The following is a 20,108-nucleotide window of genomic DNA, read 5'->3' as shown; positions in this document are numbered from 1 at the left end:
AAAGTTGCTACAAAATGAATGCTATGTAGAATCGGTATTAAATTCATTGAGCACAAGTTGAAGAAGTACTCGCAGAGTAGTAATAGCTGAGCATATTGAACTGTTAAAATACATATATATTTGTTAATTGTTTTTTTTTTTTTTGTGAAATAAAAAACTTTTTGTACTAACAACTAATTATAAATATGTTATAATTTGTACTCTATATTTTGCTTTAAATTTAGACCGCAAGTTTTTTAGTAGTGACAAAGTAAAGATGAAAAGCTGTATCATTTCTCTGATCCAAATATGTCAAAGAATACAGTTTTCTTCACTTTTGTTTTATTTTTATTTGCTAATAAGAAACATATTTAGTTAACATTTGTTTTTTAGCTAAATAACAACTTAGTGAAGGTTCCGATTGTAGATAGAGTTATTTCGGTCATCTAAAGTTTATAATTTCATCAAAGCTGATTCATTGCAGCCCAAACTGCAAGCATTGTACATATTTATTCCAGAACTGATGAAACAGGTCAACAATTTAGATCGCAAATATACATTCTCATAAAACCTGTGCTTTAGGAAAATAATCACAATTATCAATGATTATTTTGGGTCTATAACTATATTCGTGCGATTTTTTTATAATTTGAGATTTTTAATTTGAGACTTAAGAGAAACGTTATTTCATCTAAAGCTATAACATTTTCGCATCTTTCTGGCAATTTGTGGATTCCATTCCAAAAGAAGTACATCGGCTTGGCGTCCAAGAACGAATAAAGCCAATTTTTGATATCCAGCTCTGTTTGGAAATGCACGCCAGTAAGAAGGTACTGTATCGACCGGAAAAAATAGGTAGTGGTTTGTGCTGCAAGGTGAGACGGAGCGTTTACATGATGGACAATTATTAATTCGTGTCTAGTTGCGAATTCTGGGTGTTTTTTGGTTCATTAATGTATATTATTCACCCAGCTTTTGAAACTCATAATACAGCAAGTGAGTGACTCCCAAAGATTACGCGAGCTCTTCCTGTGTGGCAACAATATTCTACGCACAATGCTACAATACTCTTTTAGTGTCCCAAAATCATATGTTTTAGGCAGGCTACTTATGATATGAGCTTGAGAAATGGAAAGAGAATAGTCCTTTCTCAAATCATCTGAGCCCATGTAACCAGAACGGTCCCGGAATTATATCTAATTGAGAACTTTCAACCCAAAATTCTATACACTCTCAAACACACCTCAGAAAAGCATATTCTATAAATTATTTCTAACAGCTTCTAAAAGTATTATTCCAAAAATCAATTGAACTTTAAGCTCAGACATAACGTTGTTTCGTTTGTGGGTTCATGGAGAATTCAGTTGACTATGAGTCTTGAGTAAAAAAACCATAGTTAAAAACTTGCTCCTGAATATGGTGTTTTATTACATAAGAAGAGTGGTGCACAGATCTACGGGAAAAGCACATCGTCTTACATTTACATATTTTGATGATCCACAAAGATCCCATCAGAAAGAACGTGTGTTAATATGAACAATTGGAGATACTAAACTTATATCCTTCAAATCGTCAGATATGGATATTTGCTATGTATTTTCTTGCATTTGCTTTCTTTTCACTTAAAATTCTTTTGCAATTTCATATTCGCAGACATATTCAAAAAAAATGTGACAAAAAATAATAAAATGCAATTTGTGCCATATGTACAATATGTAAGACAAAGACACAGCAGACATACTTCAATCAGTGTGCAACACTAAAGCAATTAAAAATCGCAAATTCCAAAGTGTTGCGAAAGTGATGTCTTCCATATGGCACAAATGGACGCCGGTAGTGGCGACAGAGCTGGAGGACAGGCCATGGATTAGTTGCAATCGGCCGAACAACAACATAAAGTGACGGCTGAGGCGTTGCCACTCTCTTTCAATGTAAAAAATAAATTAATTAAATTGCAACAAATAAACGCAAATATTTCTCAATATATGAGTATGTGTTGGTAAGATGTGGTAAATGTCAACGTCTCAATGGCATGCCGGCATAAAAATAGGCTCAGCTGGACTATTTTTTGAAATTTTGCTATGGAATTTAGTATTCTGTGTGCCATACATAAATATGTATAATGGTACAATATAAAGTATATGTGGAAAATTTTTTACCAAGAATAGATAGAACAAGTAGTTGTGCTTATATATTATCGGGTGCTTAAAGTTTTTCAAGTGGATGCTTCTATTTCGATTTCGATTGCAGAGATATGTTGCACATTTGACAACAAACAAAAAATGTACACACACACAAATACATATGTGTATTTACTTGTAAAAATGCCGTAAGCATAGAGTCTAAATATACACTAAGTATCTAGCTGATTCTTAGTGTACCGACATTAGGGTGCGCCAAGTTTTCTTTTCAATACTCCGAATGGAATGGAATGTATAGCTCCAAGTAAATATTTTCGATTTCTTTATTATCGATTTGAAAAAATTAATTTCTAAATGTTTATATAATGAAAAGGTAAAATAAATATTTCCAGTATTAAAAGAGGAGAAGAGGTAGGAGAAAAAATCTTAATCGATGAACACCTCTATCCTGTGCACTTGACAAATTTATTATCTTGCTAATTTATCAAGATTGACAATTTATTAAAAATTGCAACCTTTTTATATCATTGTGTGAATAATTATCTCTTAAAAATACCTATCGGTGTTGAATTAGAGACATTAAGTATCTATTAAAATGCAGTTTCTTCTTTGATTTTAAAAATATTTATTTAAATTTGTTTTCAATTAATTGGTCCACCCTCATGCTAAAATCTATTTTTGTTCCACTGAATCTTTATGCTGATCTGTCCGCACACTCGAAGTGAAGTCAGTGCCAATTATAATCTCGCAGATGTTGAAATAATCGAAATTAATCTGTTTACACATCCGAAATGAATCGAAAACCTCGCTGAGGTAAAACACCGTACCGACAACGAGTACATTTAATGGCCCGGAGTCGACAAAGAAAGCATTCGTAAAGTATTTGCAAACATGTACGAGCATATGTGAACTATATAGAGATCTTTATATATTAATGTAGTTATGTGTATATACATATGTAGTTTTGTACCGAAAGTGCCCACAAGCAAACAAATGACGAGCGGGCGCAAGAATGTAGAAAGCCATTTTCGCCCCTTTTACCCACAGCGCCCGGAGTCGTTTACATATTTTTGGCAAATACAGCAAGGCAATGAGTGCATATGTATGCATATAGAGTATGTATATATACGCGTGCTAACGTATCTATGATTTTATAGAAATCTCTGAATGGCTTCTATGCACTTGATTTCCCCATGACTCCCATGCAACATGCTGCAGTGCAATATGTTGCATGTTGTGGTATGCCACATGCTTATGCACACATCTCTACTAATATGTACTTATATATATAGGCCGCCTTTTGTGGCATGTTTGTTGGTCAAGTGTTTAATTGATTCCATGTCATTGTGAACATAGCATTAATTATTATTTATGGCGCAATTGTGAAGCGGGATGCGTGATTTCTTTGTGTGGCAGGTCGGCACTTTAACAGATTTTTCTCATTAATTTAGACAATGGCATGCGTACACGTTGACTATTTCAGTTCTTCAAAGACGCAACATAGATTTTATTAATTTCGTCTGCGCATATATAATATTTAATAAGTTTTCTTTTTCTTTACAGACGCCATGGAAAACTAGTTTGGGGTCGTCCTATAAGCCGAGTGGATCCAGTGCCGTAAGTAGCATTATTTATCTATTAAAGACTCCCTAAACAATGTCGAAATAAATGTGTTAAGTTTGAGGCACATATTGTTATATTTGAAGTTGAAATTTTATATATGTGGCAACCCGTCCCAAAAATTTTTTTAGTTCTACACTTTCATAAGCATTTTTAGTTTAACACTCGTTTTGCAATGTTTACCTATTTTATAGTTAAAAGTTAAATTAATTGAAAACTTGAAACAGGTGGCTACACCCTTCGTAATAATATTAAAATTTTAAGATTTCTTCAGTTTATATGTTTTTAATTTCTAAATATTGTTGACTAACAATTTTCAAACAGGTGGCAACCGAGCAATTTTTTTTCTATGTTTTTAATTGTAAACCTGCTTTTAGATATGTATTCAGTTAATATTCTTTTCGTCTTTTCACGTCCGAGCTTTGCGATAACCTGAAAGTTTCTGGGATGAAAATGAGCTTTTTCGTCGGAAACGCCATTTTTTGAGTTCCTCAAACTGATATAGAAATAAATGGGAGGTTCTTAGAGCAATAACAGCAAAAATCGGTCATTGTTAAGGTCACTCAATTAGCTCTTCTGCAGCTCCTCGAATGGCACCTCTTTCTCCCAAACAATTTTTAACGAGGCCAACGCGGTTTATCGGTAACTTTTTTATGTTCCACAAGGCCTCGTAACGAATGATCTTTAGGAAACTTAAGTAAAATGTGAAGGCTGCAAACTTGTTTGTATCATGTTCAGACCTTAGTAAATAAGTCAAGAAGGATGTGGTCATACACATAAAAAAATTCAGTATTATAAATGAGATAAATAGAGAGAGTAACCTAAGCAACTTAAACTTCTTAAAAAGAAGTATCACAGAGTAGAGAGCTATGAAACACCACTTTGTCAGCTAACGCCTACCATCTTATCAAAAGATAATTAGACTTACTACCGCAGTAAACGAAATTATTTTATATTTATTGGCAAAAAAATATATATAAATAATAAAAATATAAATATAATTACACTTTCAGTACTCTTCCCGAGACGATATTGGCAGTTCACGCTACACATCACTAGCTTCACCAAGCACATATCGGCCATCTTTCGCAGGTGGCACATACCGCATAAAACGCGACCCACCTTCAAGCTTGCAGACACCCACATACACAAGTCGCTACACACCAAGTGTATCGAGTCGCACCACACCGGTAGTGGACTCTACTGCCGATCTCAGTGGCACAAAATCTAGTCAACTTAAGCGTTATACTTCATCAACCACTGGTAATCTTAATAAATATGGCTCATCACGGGAACCAAGCCCAGCTGCACTTGAAATTACAAATCGCATGCGCAGTCGGGAGCCAAGTCCAGTTTCGCGTGCACTACGTGGCAAATCAAGAGATCCTAGTCCCGTAGTCGATACTAGTTGTAAGATTGGTTACGGTGGCCTCAATTCGTACCGCATGTCCACACCCAAATCCACCAGCAGTAGTAGCTACAATTCGAGGTATGGTAGTGGTGCTACTGCTGGACGCGCATCTAGTGTGGCGCCTACAATGCTTCCTGATAAATCCATTTCATATTTAACTGCCAGCGACTTTCATGCACGTTCGGTTAGTCGAGCGCGGGAAACAGCAGCGAGGAAGTCCAACGAGAAGGAGATTGAAGAAGAGGAGCCCGTGCAGCCAGCCATAGTGGTGGAAAGGAGTGAAAGTGAGAGTAGTAGCGCTGAAGAAGAGGAAGAGGAAACGTTTGTGGCTATCTCGGTGGTTACTAGAGCCACATCGCCGACGCCACCCGGAAGCGCAACTACAGTACAAAGAACACGACGCATGGACATTGCAAAAACCATTGAAAAGACTATACAACGTTCGACACGCAAGCGTCAAACTTTAGAGAAGGAAATACAATCTGACCGACTCGATGATTCGACACGATATTCACGTTTTAGTTTGAGTAGTCGAGTGCCATCTTACAGTCCACATACGGAAAGCCGTTATTCGTCGACAAATTTACGTTACAGCACCAGTCCGCTGTCGTCTGTCTCAAAGTCTTCCGCTTCGAATGCTTCCAGTACCAATAGCGCAGAACCCAAGAAGGATACTGCAGCTACGACTACAGCAAAAGGTACACGCTCAAACGCCAGCAGCAAGTCTAAATTATCACCACCTAAAGTTGTGCGCATCAGCTCCAGACAATCTTCCGTCGAAAATCTCACTGCCACCACAAATGCGAATAAACCACCCGCGGCGCCGAAGGCTGAGTCGCCAACTAAAAGTAACTCTAGTAGTACACATGTGCCAACAAAGCTACCGAATAAAGACTTTCGAAAGTCCGCTTTGAATGTTGGACCCACCGACCGCCCACGTAAGTCACGTACACCCAGTAGCGGCACAGACTCAGATCCAGTACAACAAGCACACAATGATTTGGCACAGCGTAAAGAACGTTCGCCGAGTGCTGGTTCAGAGGTGAGTAATGTGTCGGCTGCTTCGAGTAGACGTAGCAGTACGACAGGTGATAATAAGACACGACCACGATGTCATGCCAAAAAATCCTCCTCGTCATCATTGAGTCGTCACAACAGCAATAATAATTTAAAAAATAGTGCACACAAATCATGCACACCTTCAACGTCTGCCACTACCTCGACCAGCTCAACAACCACTGCCTCGTCGTCGAGCGGCGCGGAGAGCTCGAGCGAACAAAGAAAAACAAACAAGAAGCATGGCAAAAAGAAGAATACCAACACCCACAATAAAGATCACACAGTCAATAATTCGGGTGTGACAAAGTGTGCGACAACCAGCACAGGTGATTCTAATGATTCGTCGTCGAAGCGAAGAATAGATGAAAATAGCAAGGCGGCACAGCAACCGCCAGCACTGCTAGGTACAAACGATACGTCCGCGGCAGCGGCTGTTGAATCATCGCGCACAAATTCAAGATCGCCACTCGCCAGCTCGCAAGAGAAATCTTCTAACCGATTGCAAAGATTGTCGTCGGTATCAAATTTTTTTGTTGCTCGTCAGAGCGATGTAAATAGCGAACCGATTTTCATTGAAAGCTCCGAGAATTCGGGAGGCGATTCAGAGGCGGGTCAGCTAATTGGCAGCAGTCTTACGGCAGCAACCAAATCGAACACATCGCCAACGAATAACGCGACCACAACGACAACGACAACGACTGATCCTGCACATACGGAAGCAGTATCAGCAAAAGCAGTTATAGTAGCTGAATTAGAACCAAACACTTCGACGTCCAAACGTAACTGTGACGATACGAGCCTCGATAGCCTTGAGGATAAGACATCGACATCTGCGAGAAGTCCGCAAAGTCTGACGAAATATAGCAACGCATCCCCAGATTGTAGCAAGTCTACAACAACGAAATCAAGTAGTACACACTTCCCCCACGAAACAACAGTCACCGAAACGGCGGCGATCACCAGTGAAGCGGTAACAGATTCCTATACGACTACGGCCACTACGTCCGCGGAGGAACAAGACGAATCGAGTTGGTGGCAAGACACAAGTCGACAGATAGATACAGCATCAGCTTTGGGTTATCACCAAAAAGACGATATGCGTTTCAAGTTGAGACACATCGACTCAGGTGAGACAGCCTGGTGGTTACGCAACGACGACGATGACACTTTGGCCGATGTAGATTTGAAAACACTCAATCAGGAAGATGAAGATCACAGTGAGGCCACTACAGCGCCCACACAGTCATTAACCAACAATTCAGATACGCAAAGCTGTAATGAGCATAATAACACATCGTCCCAGGCAAAGTACAGCTGGTGGACGAGTGACAACAACGATGAGCAGGAAGAGACGGAGGCGGTGGAAGCGCATAATGAAAATGATCAAAATGAAACGAATCATAGTGATGGCCGAACAAGTGCGTCGTATTATAAAGTGAATGGTGATAGCAAACAAATCGCAAGAAGTCACTGCACGCCCGAAAAGCCCTGGTGGGGTGACTCGAATGAAAATAGTAAGGCCGATAGTAATAGTAACGGACGCTTGGAAAAATCAAATAGTGCGCCGAAACAAAATGGCACGATACAGTTGAATATATGCCGTGTGGAGTCCGGCGAGCGACCTTGGTGGTTGAGTGAAGCCGATAAGGAACAAAAGCAAGATGAGGAAAAGGCGGTCGTTGAGGCCACCATCAGGTTACCGGCACGTAAATCGCAAACAGTAGAGCGTTCAACAAGTAGCGGCAGTAACAATGCGGCCGATGACAAACGCTGGTGGATGTCTGGACCCATGAAAAAACAGTTCACTGTGCGACGCGTGGAGTCGGGTGAGAAAGCTTGGTGGCAACAAAATGATGAGGATGAGTCAAATTACAAAGAGGCGCAAAGACAACCGCCGAATACAAAATTAGTGCGCGATAAGTCCAATGAAACATTGTGGTGGCAAAAGAACGATGAGCAAGCGGACGAACCAAATGCATCGGCGCGGTCACGTATCTATCGCAGTGATTCGACGGAAAAGGCTTGGTGGCTGCAAGACGACCAAGAGCAAGAGACACAAGCACAAAATGGACACTTACCGAATGGAGATATGGCGGCGGTCGGTGAAGATAGAATAGATCGCGCCGATACAGAAGTGCAACGTATCAATAACGGTCAGCTAACTGGGGCGCAACAACAAACTTTTGGCACCGAGCTAAGTAATTCATTCAATTTCGAATATTCAGAGCGACCGCCGCCGCTGGGACAATGCGCCAGTCCCGTCGACCTTGAGCAAGAACTGCCACAACAGCTGCCACTCAAACAAACACCAACGCTCAATCTAAATCAGTGCAAATCCCCTTACGATAACATTCCAATATCGAAAGTTCAAGTGAATCACTACTATCAGCCCCAATACGCTCAGCAGTCGTCGAATGCAGCAACGACAGCCAACTCACCACAACCACCTTACTATCACCAGCAGCAACAACAATCACAACAAGCAGCTGATTACTACACACCATATGGGAAGACAATGTGTGGTGAAAAGCTTTTCATTTCACGTCATCAAAACATTGATGAGCTTTTAGGTGGTTCGTGTCGTCCATTAAGTCCGATCTTCTTAGATGGGAGCAATAGCTTTGCTACAGTGCCGGCGAACCGTAATCTCTTTATAGAGGAGATTACACCCGATCAAGTGCGCATACATGATAGCACAGCGCAAATGCCGGTCATTCAACGCATGGATAGGTGAGTGACGATCGAGCATTGAGCATTGTGTGTGTGTGTGTGTGTGTGTGTGAGTGGTGAGAAGCTTTTGTATTTGTGTATGAAACATCTTTTTATTAAAATTTTTCCATTCTACTTTGGTTTCCACATTTATTTATATATTATTATTTTTGTTATTAGGGATGAATGTGATAATTATGGAAATGGAAGCGCGACACAACCACCGGCTGTTTATGAACGAAAAATGGTAAGTGGAGATTTTCTTGTTATTTTTATTTTTGACGTTCATTAAAAGTTTTGACGGTTGATCCGAAAGTGGCTCATTAACTTTAAATATGAGATGCTGAATAGCACGATTGATTTAATTAGTTGAAGAACTATTTGATTAATCGCTTTAAAAAAATATTTAGCCATTAAAGCTACCTAGGTTGGTTTTAATATTTCACTGATTTTTTCGGGAGAAACGAGCTACTGAGACCATAAGAATATGACTTTAATAGAAATGTGTAATATTCGAGTATTCGTTCTGAAGAACTTTTTGTCTCATATTCATTATAGCATTCGAACCATTGAATGGATAATTATTCATAAAACGGATATAGCGGTTTTATGTAGATATATCACCCAAGGCTCGGTAATTTTTTTCTCGTACCAACCTCGAGTCTTCTTTCGATTTTTACTCCTAATATTTCTGATCCGTAATTGAAAACATAGCAAATAGCAAATTGGCAGCCTAAAAACTAGGTATTGCAAAACCGCATATGTTTCAGCTCCCATATTCAAAAATCATCCAGCTTTTGAACAGTGCTCTCAGATTTAGAATTTAGAAAACCGACTAGCTTTAGGTAATGGGATGGTAAAAAATCTGTTTGGGGCCGTACAGTTTCGAAATGAGCCATAGTCTTTGTTAAATTAAATGGTACTACCCCAAAACCCGAATGGATCTTGACATAAATTTCCATTTACGAAGAAAGAAAATATATTAAGTATATTAAGGCAATGGATAAGGACATGTAAAAAATTCAATATATACTATTCTCGTCTGCACCAGAAAGTAGCGTCCAACGTCTAAAGTTAAAATAGCTTAAAAAAGTTACCAATGTCAGGAAATTGAACTGCAAAAGGACTGGTTATATTTGAAATTATTTTTTTTTGTTCGACGGGAATGGACCTTATAGAGTACCCGCATTCAAAAAATGAAAAAAATTCCTAATATTCTTAATATTTTCGAATTTTCAGAGTTCTAAATTTATGACAGCTAAGAAATTATGCATAATTTACACAAGAAGTATTTAGTTCAAATTTTACTTTATGAAGACAGACAATTATTTTATATAAATGGATGAGATTTTTCGCTCTATATTATTCTCGATTTCTCTATACCGCTGTTTTTAACACTTTTTACACCCATAATTTAAAATATTATAGAGGTTATACGCTAGTGTTTCCAGCAAAGCTCTTAATACTACTGTATACGACTATTACTATATTATATATGAAAAGGATAGTTCTCTGGGATTCACTAAATTTTAGAAAGCCACTTAGCGAACAAACAGCTAGTATAGATCAAAGTTTTAGACTGTAAAGCAGAGGTCAAATAGGGTATAGCGTGCCAGTAGGGTGGCGAATGAAAGATACCTCCGTTTTAGCAAAATGTGGGATAGCAAAATATGATGGTAGTGAAATTCGGTAATAGCAGATGGAGTATAGGAGGAGAAAGAATTGTTTACGAAAAGTGAATATAACATAATATGATGAACTATTTTTTGATTTGAAAAAAAAAAATCCGGTAAAATGAGATCAGTGAGTAAAAATTATAGAATTAACTGACAGAGGGTGTTGTAGTGTCTTAAAGTGCGAAAGGACTCAAGTGTTGCAATCTCCTTCGCAACTCTTGTGATAAATAAACATTTTATAGCAGTAGAAAGGATAACTTTGTGATTCTACTTGTCTTTAAGTGTCGTAATTTCAGCTGACTACAATTATTAATGTAAATTACGTGATAATGAAGGGTAGATAGTTGAGTAATAGTTTTAAATATTGGTGTGTTACTGTTAGTACTGTGTATTACTTTAATAAAACAAATGTTGAAATGCACATAAAAATCAAATTTTAAGTATATATACATATCATGTAAATTCAAAAACATATAAAGGAAATGTATGTAACAAAATAAAAAAAATTTAGCTTTTTGTATATGTATTTATATTAATATAAGTCTGCAGTGTATATTGATACCCATTTGCTCTTTTCGAAGTGAAACAGGTGGCTTTCCACCACTTCTATAATCTACATGTATGTATAATTGTACAAAAACAACAATAACCAAATACAAAAACTTTGGCTTTGTGCCAATTTGTCGCCAAATATTATAAGCATAAATAAATCTGTCAAAATATAACAACACGAAATTCAAGCGATTATTAACAATAAGCAGACAAGTAAACACACATGCATACATATGAACGTTTGTATGTGTGTAAATTGTTAGAAGGATGCTTTATGCATTTGCTAGCAGCAACGAAAATCACTTAAATGAAAGAAATTAATTGAGCTGAGCAAAAAATTGCCAGATTTGTCGCAAAACAAAATAAAAATTGAAACAACTACAGCAGTAGAGATGGTGTATAAATTTAGAAGAAATGTGCCACAAACAATTGGCAAAGGTCAAAGAGTTTCAGCGCTGTGCGGTAAATACTCACTGAATGTGCGTGCAGTTGTTTTATGTGTAGCTGTGTGGTGCTGCTTGTAGATCTCCAAATATGATTCACACATAGCAGCGGTGGGGTTTACGGCGCCGCTGCTTCTGCCTCACTTTTAGCAGCGCGTATTTTTTCGCAAGCTCTTCGACGTCGAGTGATTCAATTATAGAGCGAATTGAAGTGAATTAAAGTGAAATATTTGCAGACGTGTGCTTTTCGATTTCCTTGAATTGTTTATTGCGAAATTTTCATTTCTTGCTTTTTTTTGTTGTTTTGCAGCAATCAAGTTTGACACTTAACTTCTCTATTTTATAGCCATGTTATCACATACATACATATGTCGCATATATGTTCATACACTGTACAATAATTTAGTTAGTCATTTTATATGTGTAAATATATATTTATATGAGCATTAAAAATGAAATGTAAAGATGCTTGCAATAAAATTGAAGAATGATTTAAATTAAAATGATTAAAAAGTTGAATGTACTCTGAACTTTTATGTGCTTTGATTAAATTTAGTAAAAGTAGAATACATAAAAACATATATGTATCTATATTTAATCTGCTGAAGTAACAAGAAATAACATCAACTTCGGTTTCACCGAAGCTATAATGCCCTTCACAAATAAAAATTTCCATACAAGAACTTGATTTTAATTTGGAGATTGTACTGTTAGCTTAGGCAAGAAGCCATGTCAAATTTGAACATATCTTGTTAAATACTGAATAACTTTTCCACACAAAAACTTAATTTTGATCATTCAGTTTGTATGGCAGCTATATGCTATAGTGGTTCGATGTCGGACATGGCTAAATCAACTCAGCTGGCTGATCAATTTGATATAAATTTTTATAGGATCTACGACGTTTGCTTCTGGGTGTTACAAACTTCGTGCAGATTTAATATACCCTGTCCAGGGTATAAAAACAAAAATATTTATATGTACATATATATGTATTTTCATGTAGTACAAATATCCGCTTTGGTAATATTGACGCGGTAAACTGTCGGCATTTTGACTTTAATGTTTCCAAAAACAAGAAATCAATCTTACATAACATATGTGTGTATGTTTTTGTAAATATGTATTTTAATTTATTTACAAATGTTAATTTGCAATTCACATGCAAATTCCACAAAAGTTGTAAAAGAATGTGGTTCGTTCAAGTTGATTAACCTCAATTTTTCGCATCACTCTTTTCAACTTATTTAAGAACATTTCGAATTTTTTTGCACAAAAAATAACAAATTTATACAAAATTCTTTATAATTATATCATTGTTGTCACTTCTTTAGTAAAAGTATGTCAAAACATACTGTTCGTTTCCCGTTTTTTTTTTGTTGATGCTGAAGAAAATTGGGCTGCACCTAATTTTTTCTACGCTTCTACCATTAAACTAAATTTATAGCTATTTATATTATTTCCAGTGTGCAGTTTTTAAAATCTATTTAAAAAGTCTATATACATTAGGGTGAGTCAAAACAAACGAATATTTTTTTTGTTTCGTGCTTTGAAAGATTGGTTGGTAGAGAAAAGCTCTCCACGTATGAGTACTAACGGGAAGGTCCTCAGTCTAACTTTCTTTTTGTTCCTTATTATCAGATGAAAAATTGATATATCGCTTCCACCTACTTGAAAAAATATCTCGTTTCATGGATTTGGTAGGAAATTGAATGCTCTAGAAAATGGTCTCTAATTTCTTTCGTAAACCTAATCGTTTAAAAGATATGAACGGTTGAATTATTAGACAAATTAGGTTTATTCTTTTGAATTTTATAACTCAAATAAAAAAAAAAATCATTTTAAATTGCAAAGCTCATAGTCTTGTAGAAAATTTACGAAATAAAATTCGTTATAGGGAGATTTTGAAACGCATGAAAATTCGAATTATGATCGCAGAAGAAAATTTGTTATAAGAAGATCAAAACATACTGAAAATTTAAAGAAAGTGTAGTATTCTGGACATTAATTTGTTATAAAGAAAACTTCGTTATGCAGAAGTTGGTAAAAGATAAATTCCATTATATTACACTCATTTAGGAGAATGGAGTTTAAAATTTTGCACGCAACACTTTAACGAGAATTCGGGCATTATCAAAAGACTTTTTCACAAGTTTCTTTATTACGCAAACAATTCAAGCAAGCAATTTTCAATAAATTCCACGAATGTAAGTGGGCGCTTAGTATACACCATCTCGAAGAAAAATAAAAAGTACCCAAGTAATGTTGAAAAAAGCATGAGCATATAAATATACTTAAAAAATTCTTATATATTTACCTATTATATATGGTATATGCAGATATATTAATACGGTTTATACAGCCGTTCGTTAACATTCATAAATAAATATGAAATAAAATATTAACTATAAAAACTTGGCAAAGGAACATAAAAACACCAAACGTATGATAAATATGCAGACAAAGTCGGCACTTGCCGCATAAATTAAAAAGGCATTCATTCATCACGCCTCGCTTGTAACAACCGAATGCATTCGGTCATTTAAGTCAGTTTAACGCACCGTCATTTCCCGATATTCTGGAGAATTCAACTCATGCAAGGAGCGTTTATCGTGAAAGCGCTGTGTATTCTAAAAAAAATTGAATGAATAAATAAACATAATTTTAATATGAAATGCCAACAACAACTATATTATGAATTCATATGGAGTCTTGCAGACTCGGCGGGTAGCATGAGTGTACTCCTTGTTTTTTTTTTAAAGTAAACTATTTTTTTCTGAGTTACAGCTCTTTTTTTCTTTGATTATTTGTGCTTATATCCTCGTGCAAATAAAGTAATCAAGGTCATTACTTTAAGATATTATCAAATAATTACAAATATTCATTACATCATTTCGCGTTAAATAGATAAACTTCACATCATTTTTCATAAATTACATAGGTATGTATTTATGTAACATATGTACATATATGTAGCATCTACAACAACATCATGTAAAGAGAAAATATTATTGCATCAAGCGAAGCAATGTTTCATGAATACAACCACAATAAATATACATATATAAAATTATTTACATTTGTTGGCGGCATTTATTCTGGCATGTTACTCACAACAAGTACAAATATACATACATACACGATGTACTGTAGAAAAATTCATGACTTGTACGGAATCCTAAAACTAGTCCGAATGGGACGAGTACACATCTCATCTCATATTGAAGTAATTTATAAAAGTTTAGAGAACCACTCTCTCAGATACCAAGTGGAACAAAGTCTGCACCAATTTTACGTTAATATAAAAATAGACATACGTTGATTGTTATTGCTCACGAGAGTGAGCCGAAGATTGTTTCTGTTTATGGCATCGCTGGAAACAGTTCAGTTTTGTTGACTTTTATAAATCGTTGAATTTATTGGTAACATTATTGATTATGTGTATGATATATCCAGTATGCCAGGAGCTTATGTTCTTTGCACTTCCACAGATGGTTTTTGAAAAAAATACCTTAAATACACCTTGTGCGTTTAAGAGTGAGGCTTCCACTTTCATTTTAACTTTTGTGAAGCCATAAAAATAGAACTCCTGAATAAGATCGACAAAGCGTTTTGTTGTCATTTAAAATTGCCTAAGGCACTTAATTTCTATTTCCACCAGTAAGAATACAGGTTCTCTGAGTTTGATAGCAACTTTGGCTTCCATACACCTATTAATAAAATTAAAGAGATATTGGTGACGAGAGCGTAAAATATTTAACACCGGTAAAAAAATGTCGCAAATGAGTAAAATATATTTTCCACAGTTTGTAGAGAGAAGAAGGGACGAGCCGCAAAGCGAAAACAGAGTCTATGACAGCATTAAAATTTTAGTAATTGTTTCATAATAACTTTTTATGACAGATATTGAAATAAAGAGAATGTCCATAGATTGCTTAATTTCTCTAATTTTTTCGATTTTTTGATAAAATGCGCTACAGTTGTTTTTTTGAAAATGCGATTTTCCGAATATTGAACCGAAAAGTTCTAGTTGACTCCGAAGGTAGAGAGCCTCCTAAAGATTCTTAAAAAACCGCTTTATACTACTGAAGAAACTAGTTGCTAGCGCTTTTGCCATACTGCTGGGTACATTACGACTTCATTCGCACTGAATTAAGTGTAGATATGTGCACAGCTATTCGATATTTTATAAAACTATCATATTTGTTGTTTTAGCTGCTGCCACTGGCAGTCAGTGACTGACTGTGCCGTTTCAGCTGTGACTTGCTTTGAAGCTGTTGCTGAAGAAAAGAAAAAAAGCAACAACAACAGCAACAAAGCAAAATTTGAGAAAAAATACAGATAACATTCGTCGTTTTGTCTGTGACTAATTTTTTGTTGTGACTCACTCGACTCCACACCTCCCAGTCAGTGCGGCAGCCAGCCAGCCAACGAAGCCGGCAGTTAGGCGCATAGTCAGACACTGAATTGCTGGTGCTGTAGTCAGCCAAATGGCCATCAGTCGCCGCCAACAGCCAGCCATCAGCCAATAGTCATCAAAAGCCAGCAATAAGAGACGCTGCAAAAACAATAGCAACAGCAACAACTAAGAGGTATGCAACAATGCAATTTTGGTATTTTTCATTGCTGCAGACATTATTCTAAGTGTACATAAGTGTGTGTGGTATGTGTGTGGTGTGTATGCGCTCGCATGTGAGATCGCATACTGTAAACTGCGTCTACTTAAATCTGCAAATCTGCTATGGCGAATTGAGGTGTAGGTGTTGCGATTACTCGCCTTTCAATTTAGACAATTCTTTCATTCTTGAGTTTATTTCATAAGCACATACATGCAAACATCCATATACAAGTACAGACATATATAAATATATGAACATATGAACATATGCATCCACATAGAATTGCATTTTTAACCCACAAGTGTTGTTGTTGCTGTCAGCGCGCGCATTACGAGGGCGAGTCGCATCAATGTAGGCCCCCATACATATGCACACTTACACTTCAGAGTTTTAGTTACGAAGGTGGTTGCGCTGGCGGTTGCGCCAATGCTTGATTTGGTCACAGCTTCTGATTGACGTGCTGAGATTGCTGCAGTTTTTATTACTTCTGGCGGTTTCATATTTGCGGTTCGCGTTTAAATTGAAGTGCTGTTATATGTCCGTATATGTGTGTGTTTTTGCCTCTGCTGGCTGTTAAATCGGTGGCAGGCATTTTTTTATTACAACCTTAAAGACATGTAAATTAATTTGATATAATTGATTATCCGTTGCGCTTGTAAAGTAAACAAAAGTCTCCTCCGTAAGATAATACTTGTATAAGATTTGCAGTGATAAGATTGTATTTATTTTCGGGTCGTAAAGTGATTTGGGTGTGGCGGCGACTTGATGTGGCAAGTAATGTAGTGTGAGGTGAACTCTTCACCTGTTTGCTTTTAGTATAAAATTTGCAAGGTAGTATATATGTAATTGTTTTACAATTTTCAATAAAAACCATGATTGTCACTTGAAGGGCTTTTACGTAAACTTTCTTTAAAAAAAAGTTTAGAGTATACATATAATATATAGATATTTGTTTAGAAAAAATATATTTTTGGAATAATTTATGAGAAAATAATTTTTTTTTGTGAAGTTGCTGAACGATTTTGGAATGAAACTTCATCGATCGAATGCAACGCCATTGAAGCCCGTCACGTTCATGTTAAAAAACTGGTCTTCTGTACGCATGTGAAAATTTCATTTAAATGCATATTAATTATTAGGTTTAATAGTAGAATACATTAAAGTAAAAACAGCTAAATGGTTGCCATCTAATTTAAAAAGGTTCGATTAAATTTTTAAAATTAAAATAATACTTTAATGTTGCACCATAAATGGGTTTAAAAATATTGAGAAATATTTACCTTAAATCTATTTTTGATAAGTGTTGCCAGTTAAAAATTTTTATTTTAACATATTAATAAAGCAAATGCAGTATTACAATATCGGTATCAAATGAAAGGTATTTAAGAGATCAGTAATGAAGGTAGGAATATTTTCAAAAGGATGATACCCGTCTTACAAATCCATGAGGGATTCAGTATGTAGCACATCTACTGTGACAGCGTAAAAAAGCCGATTTTTGGAAATTACAAAGAAAAATACTGTACAAAATAACTTTCAAATTTTAAGGGTATATCTATAGTAGGGCTTTTAAAAATATTCGAAAAACCTTAAAACCGAATTTTCGAATATTCAATTTGAAATCCAGGCAGCTTTTTATTTTTTCTGTTTGTTTTTGTTTTTCAATGAACGCTTACTATTCGAATAGTCGACAACTTACGACTATCCGTAGAGTACAAACCGAATATTATTGTTCGAATATTGCCCTATCCGGCTAATCCGGTTAGTCTATTAGTCGAATACCAAAGCTCTAATCTATACATATTTTAAGTAACATTTTTGAAGAAAAAATCAAATATTTTTTTGTTGCTCGCGAACTTCGATGGCGCTAAAAAAATCCTCCACTGCTGCACTGATTCGGACCATTTCCGTGGATGAAACTTTAAAAAAATTCTCTACTAGATATTGTTCGTACAATGACCTACAGCCATAAAAATATCAAAAATTTACAAAATGGTGGCGTTTTAAAAAAAAATAGCATTTCATACAAAATTTTGATAATGTTTGATCTGCTAAAATTAAAGTTTTAATGAGATCAAAAAACTGGTAGGTCTTTATATGGAGAACTACTTACATATATAGAACGTGCAGAAGCTACACTTTAGAAGCCTGTAATTCGAAAACTATTTGAGGTGTTAATCAAATTTTAGTATGTTATTCATTAAGGTATAACCTACCGAAATATGAAATAAATAATTTTTTTTAAAATTTCGTACTGAGTATATCCCTTAATTCGTGAAAAATGATAATCAATTTAGCCACTAATACCATTTTTGTTATCAAAGATTAATATTTGAAAATTTCACGAGAACTTGTTTTTCGAGTAGCCTTACGGACATATTTCTTTTTCCAGGGTATTTTTCAATACAAATGTTTAGCAAAATTAAAAAAATGTTCAAAAATTTAAAAATTTTAATTGGGATGAAATAACACTATAATACTGAGTTTATAATTTGAGTAATTTTTTTTATAATATCTAGACTACGATTCGAAAAAACTTTAGTCCAATCGAACAAACAACTGGTATAAACTGGCATAATTAAAAATATATAATAGCAAACGATTGCACCACTTAACAGATGGCCTCTTAATTGAACAAAATTTTTTTTGCTTTCGCACGTTTTTCTATTTTTTTGTAAAAAGAGAGCATAGTTCAAATAGGTCTATTGCAATGAGTAGAGAAGTTGCGTATAGAACAGAGTTTCAAATTCTGTAACTCTTGTTTCGAAATATGAATTATTGTAATAAGTACTTTTGCTTTGGAAATAAACGATCTATTTTTAATTAACTAACAATTTTAAACTCCAGCAGTGGAGGATATTATTTAATAAGTTTATGCTACTTCTTGTTTTCCTAATCATATGTTGCTTCAATATTTCATTTTAAATCTTTGCTATTAACGTTTGTCTTTATAAAATGTTGCAATATCTATTTAATTCTCGCTAGTCGAGGTTGTCATCGATTTTTAAACCAGCGAAAAAATTGGGCCGTCAAATATTTGATCTTTTCTTTTGTGTTGTTGTTGTGTATTCTATCTATGTTGCACTTTATGTCGGCATAACTTTTCTCAATTGTCAGGCATTTAAAGGAGGCGGAATAAATCATTACAATTATTTTATTAGTGCAACACCCATTCTGCCCAGTCTTACTTAAAAATAATTGCTTTACATATGCACACGCACACCATATCCCCATGTACCTACATATATAGACCAAGTCTAAGCTTATAATGGTTGCATACATTGACTTTGAAGCAAGTTGCCTATCAATGCATGACGCGAACCCGCCAGCAAATAAACAAAATCAAACTTTTAAAGAGTCAATTTTCTTTCCGAACCAAAATGTAGCAAAGAACACAGCTTCAGCTAAAAATAGTGCGCCGCTGTGCCGGGTAACTAGTTTGTTACTTTGTTATATCAGCGCTAGTTCGTATGCAAATAAATGCACGCTTGCACACACATACATACAAAAACGCATATATTTAAATGTGTTGTTGTTGTTGTATTCTGTTTTGGATCAACTGACTTCGTGTTGAATCCGTTTCGCATAAAATTCTACCTTACGACACATTTGGCCGTAATTTGGCTACTCCTTCGACTTAACAGCCGCCAACAACAGCAACAAGACCAAACATACATATTGGCAATAGCACCAATACCCTGCACCCGACCGCAGTTACAATAACAACAACAAGAACACAACATGTAATCAACCGAGTCGAGTGCAATACTCAGCGTGCAACAGCAGCGAACCGCATGCAGCATGTTTTATGTACACACGCATATACCTATAATGCATATGTGTCTGTATGTGTGTGTATATACGTCTCTACATTGTCTTTATCGCCGCTGCATGCTCTT

The 20,108-nt window shown here is 35.6% G+C and overlaps 1 protein-coding gene across 4 annotated transcripts in view; it reads left to right on the top strand.

The window, feature by feature from the left end:
* Positions 1-20,108, top strand: part of Fhos (Formin homology 2 domain containing) — a 124,902-nt gene that overhangs the window by 10,180 nt on the left and 94,614 nt on the right. For all 4 annotated transcript variants that reach the window (XM_036361927.2, XM_036361929.2, XM_070111910.1 and 1 more), the window contains exons 2-4: positions 3,684-3,737; positions 4,754-8,940; positions 9,100-9,166. In XM_036361927.2, the coding sequence (XP_036217820.2) occupies positions 3,684-3,737; positions 4,754-8,940; positions 9,100-9,166 (4,308 nt within the window). The remainder of the gene's footprint in view (positions 1-3,683; positions 3,738-4,753; positions 8,941-9,099; positions 9,167-20,108) is intronic.

The sequence above is a fragment of the Bactrocera oleae genome, chromosome 6 (genome assembly GCF_042242935.1).
Source record: "Bactrocera oleae isolate idBacOlea1 chromosome 6, idBacOlea1, whole genome shotgun sequence".
Classification (NCBI taxonomy): domain Eukaryota; kingdom Metazoa; phylum Arthropoda; class Insecta; order Diptera; family Tephritidae; genus Bactrocera; species Bactrocera oleae.
The sequence above is the reverse complement of the archived record's forward strand: the minus strand, read 5'-3'. Positions and strand labels throughout refer to the sequence as shown.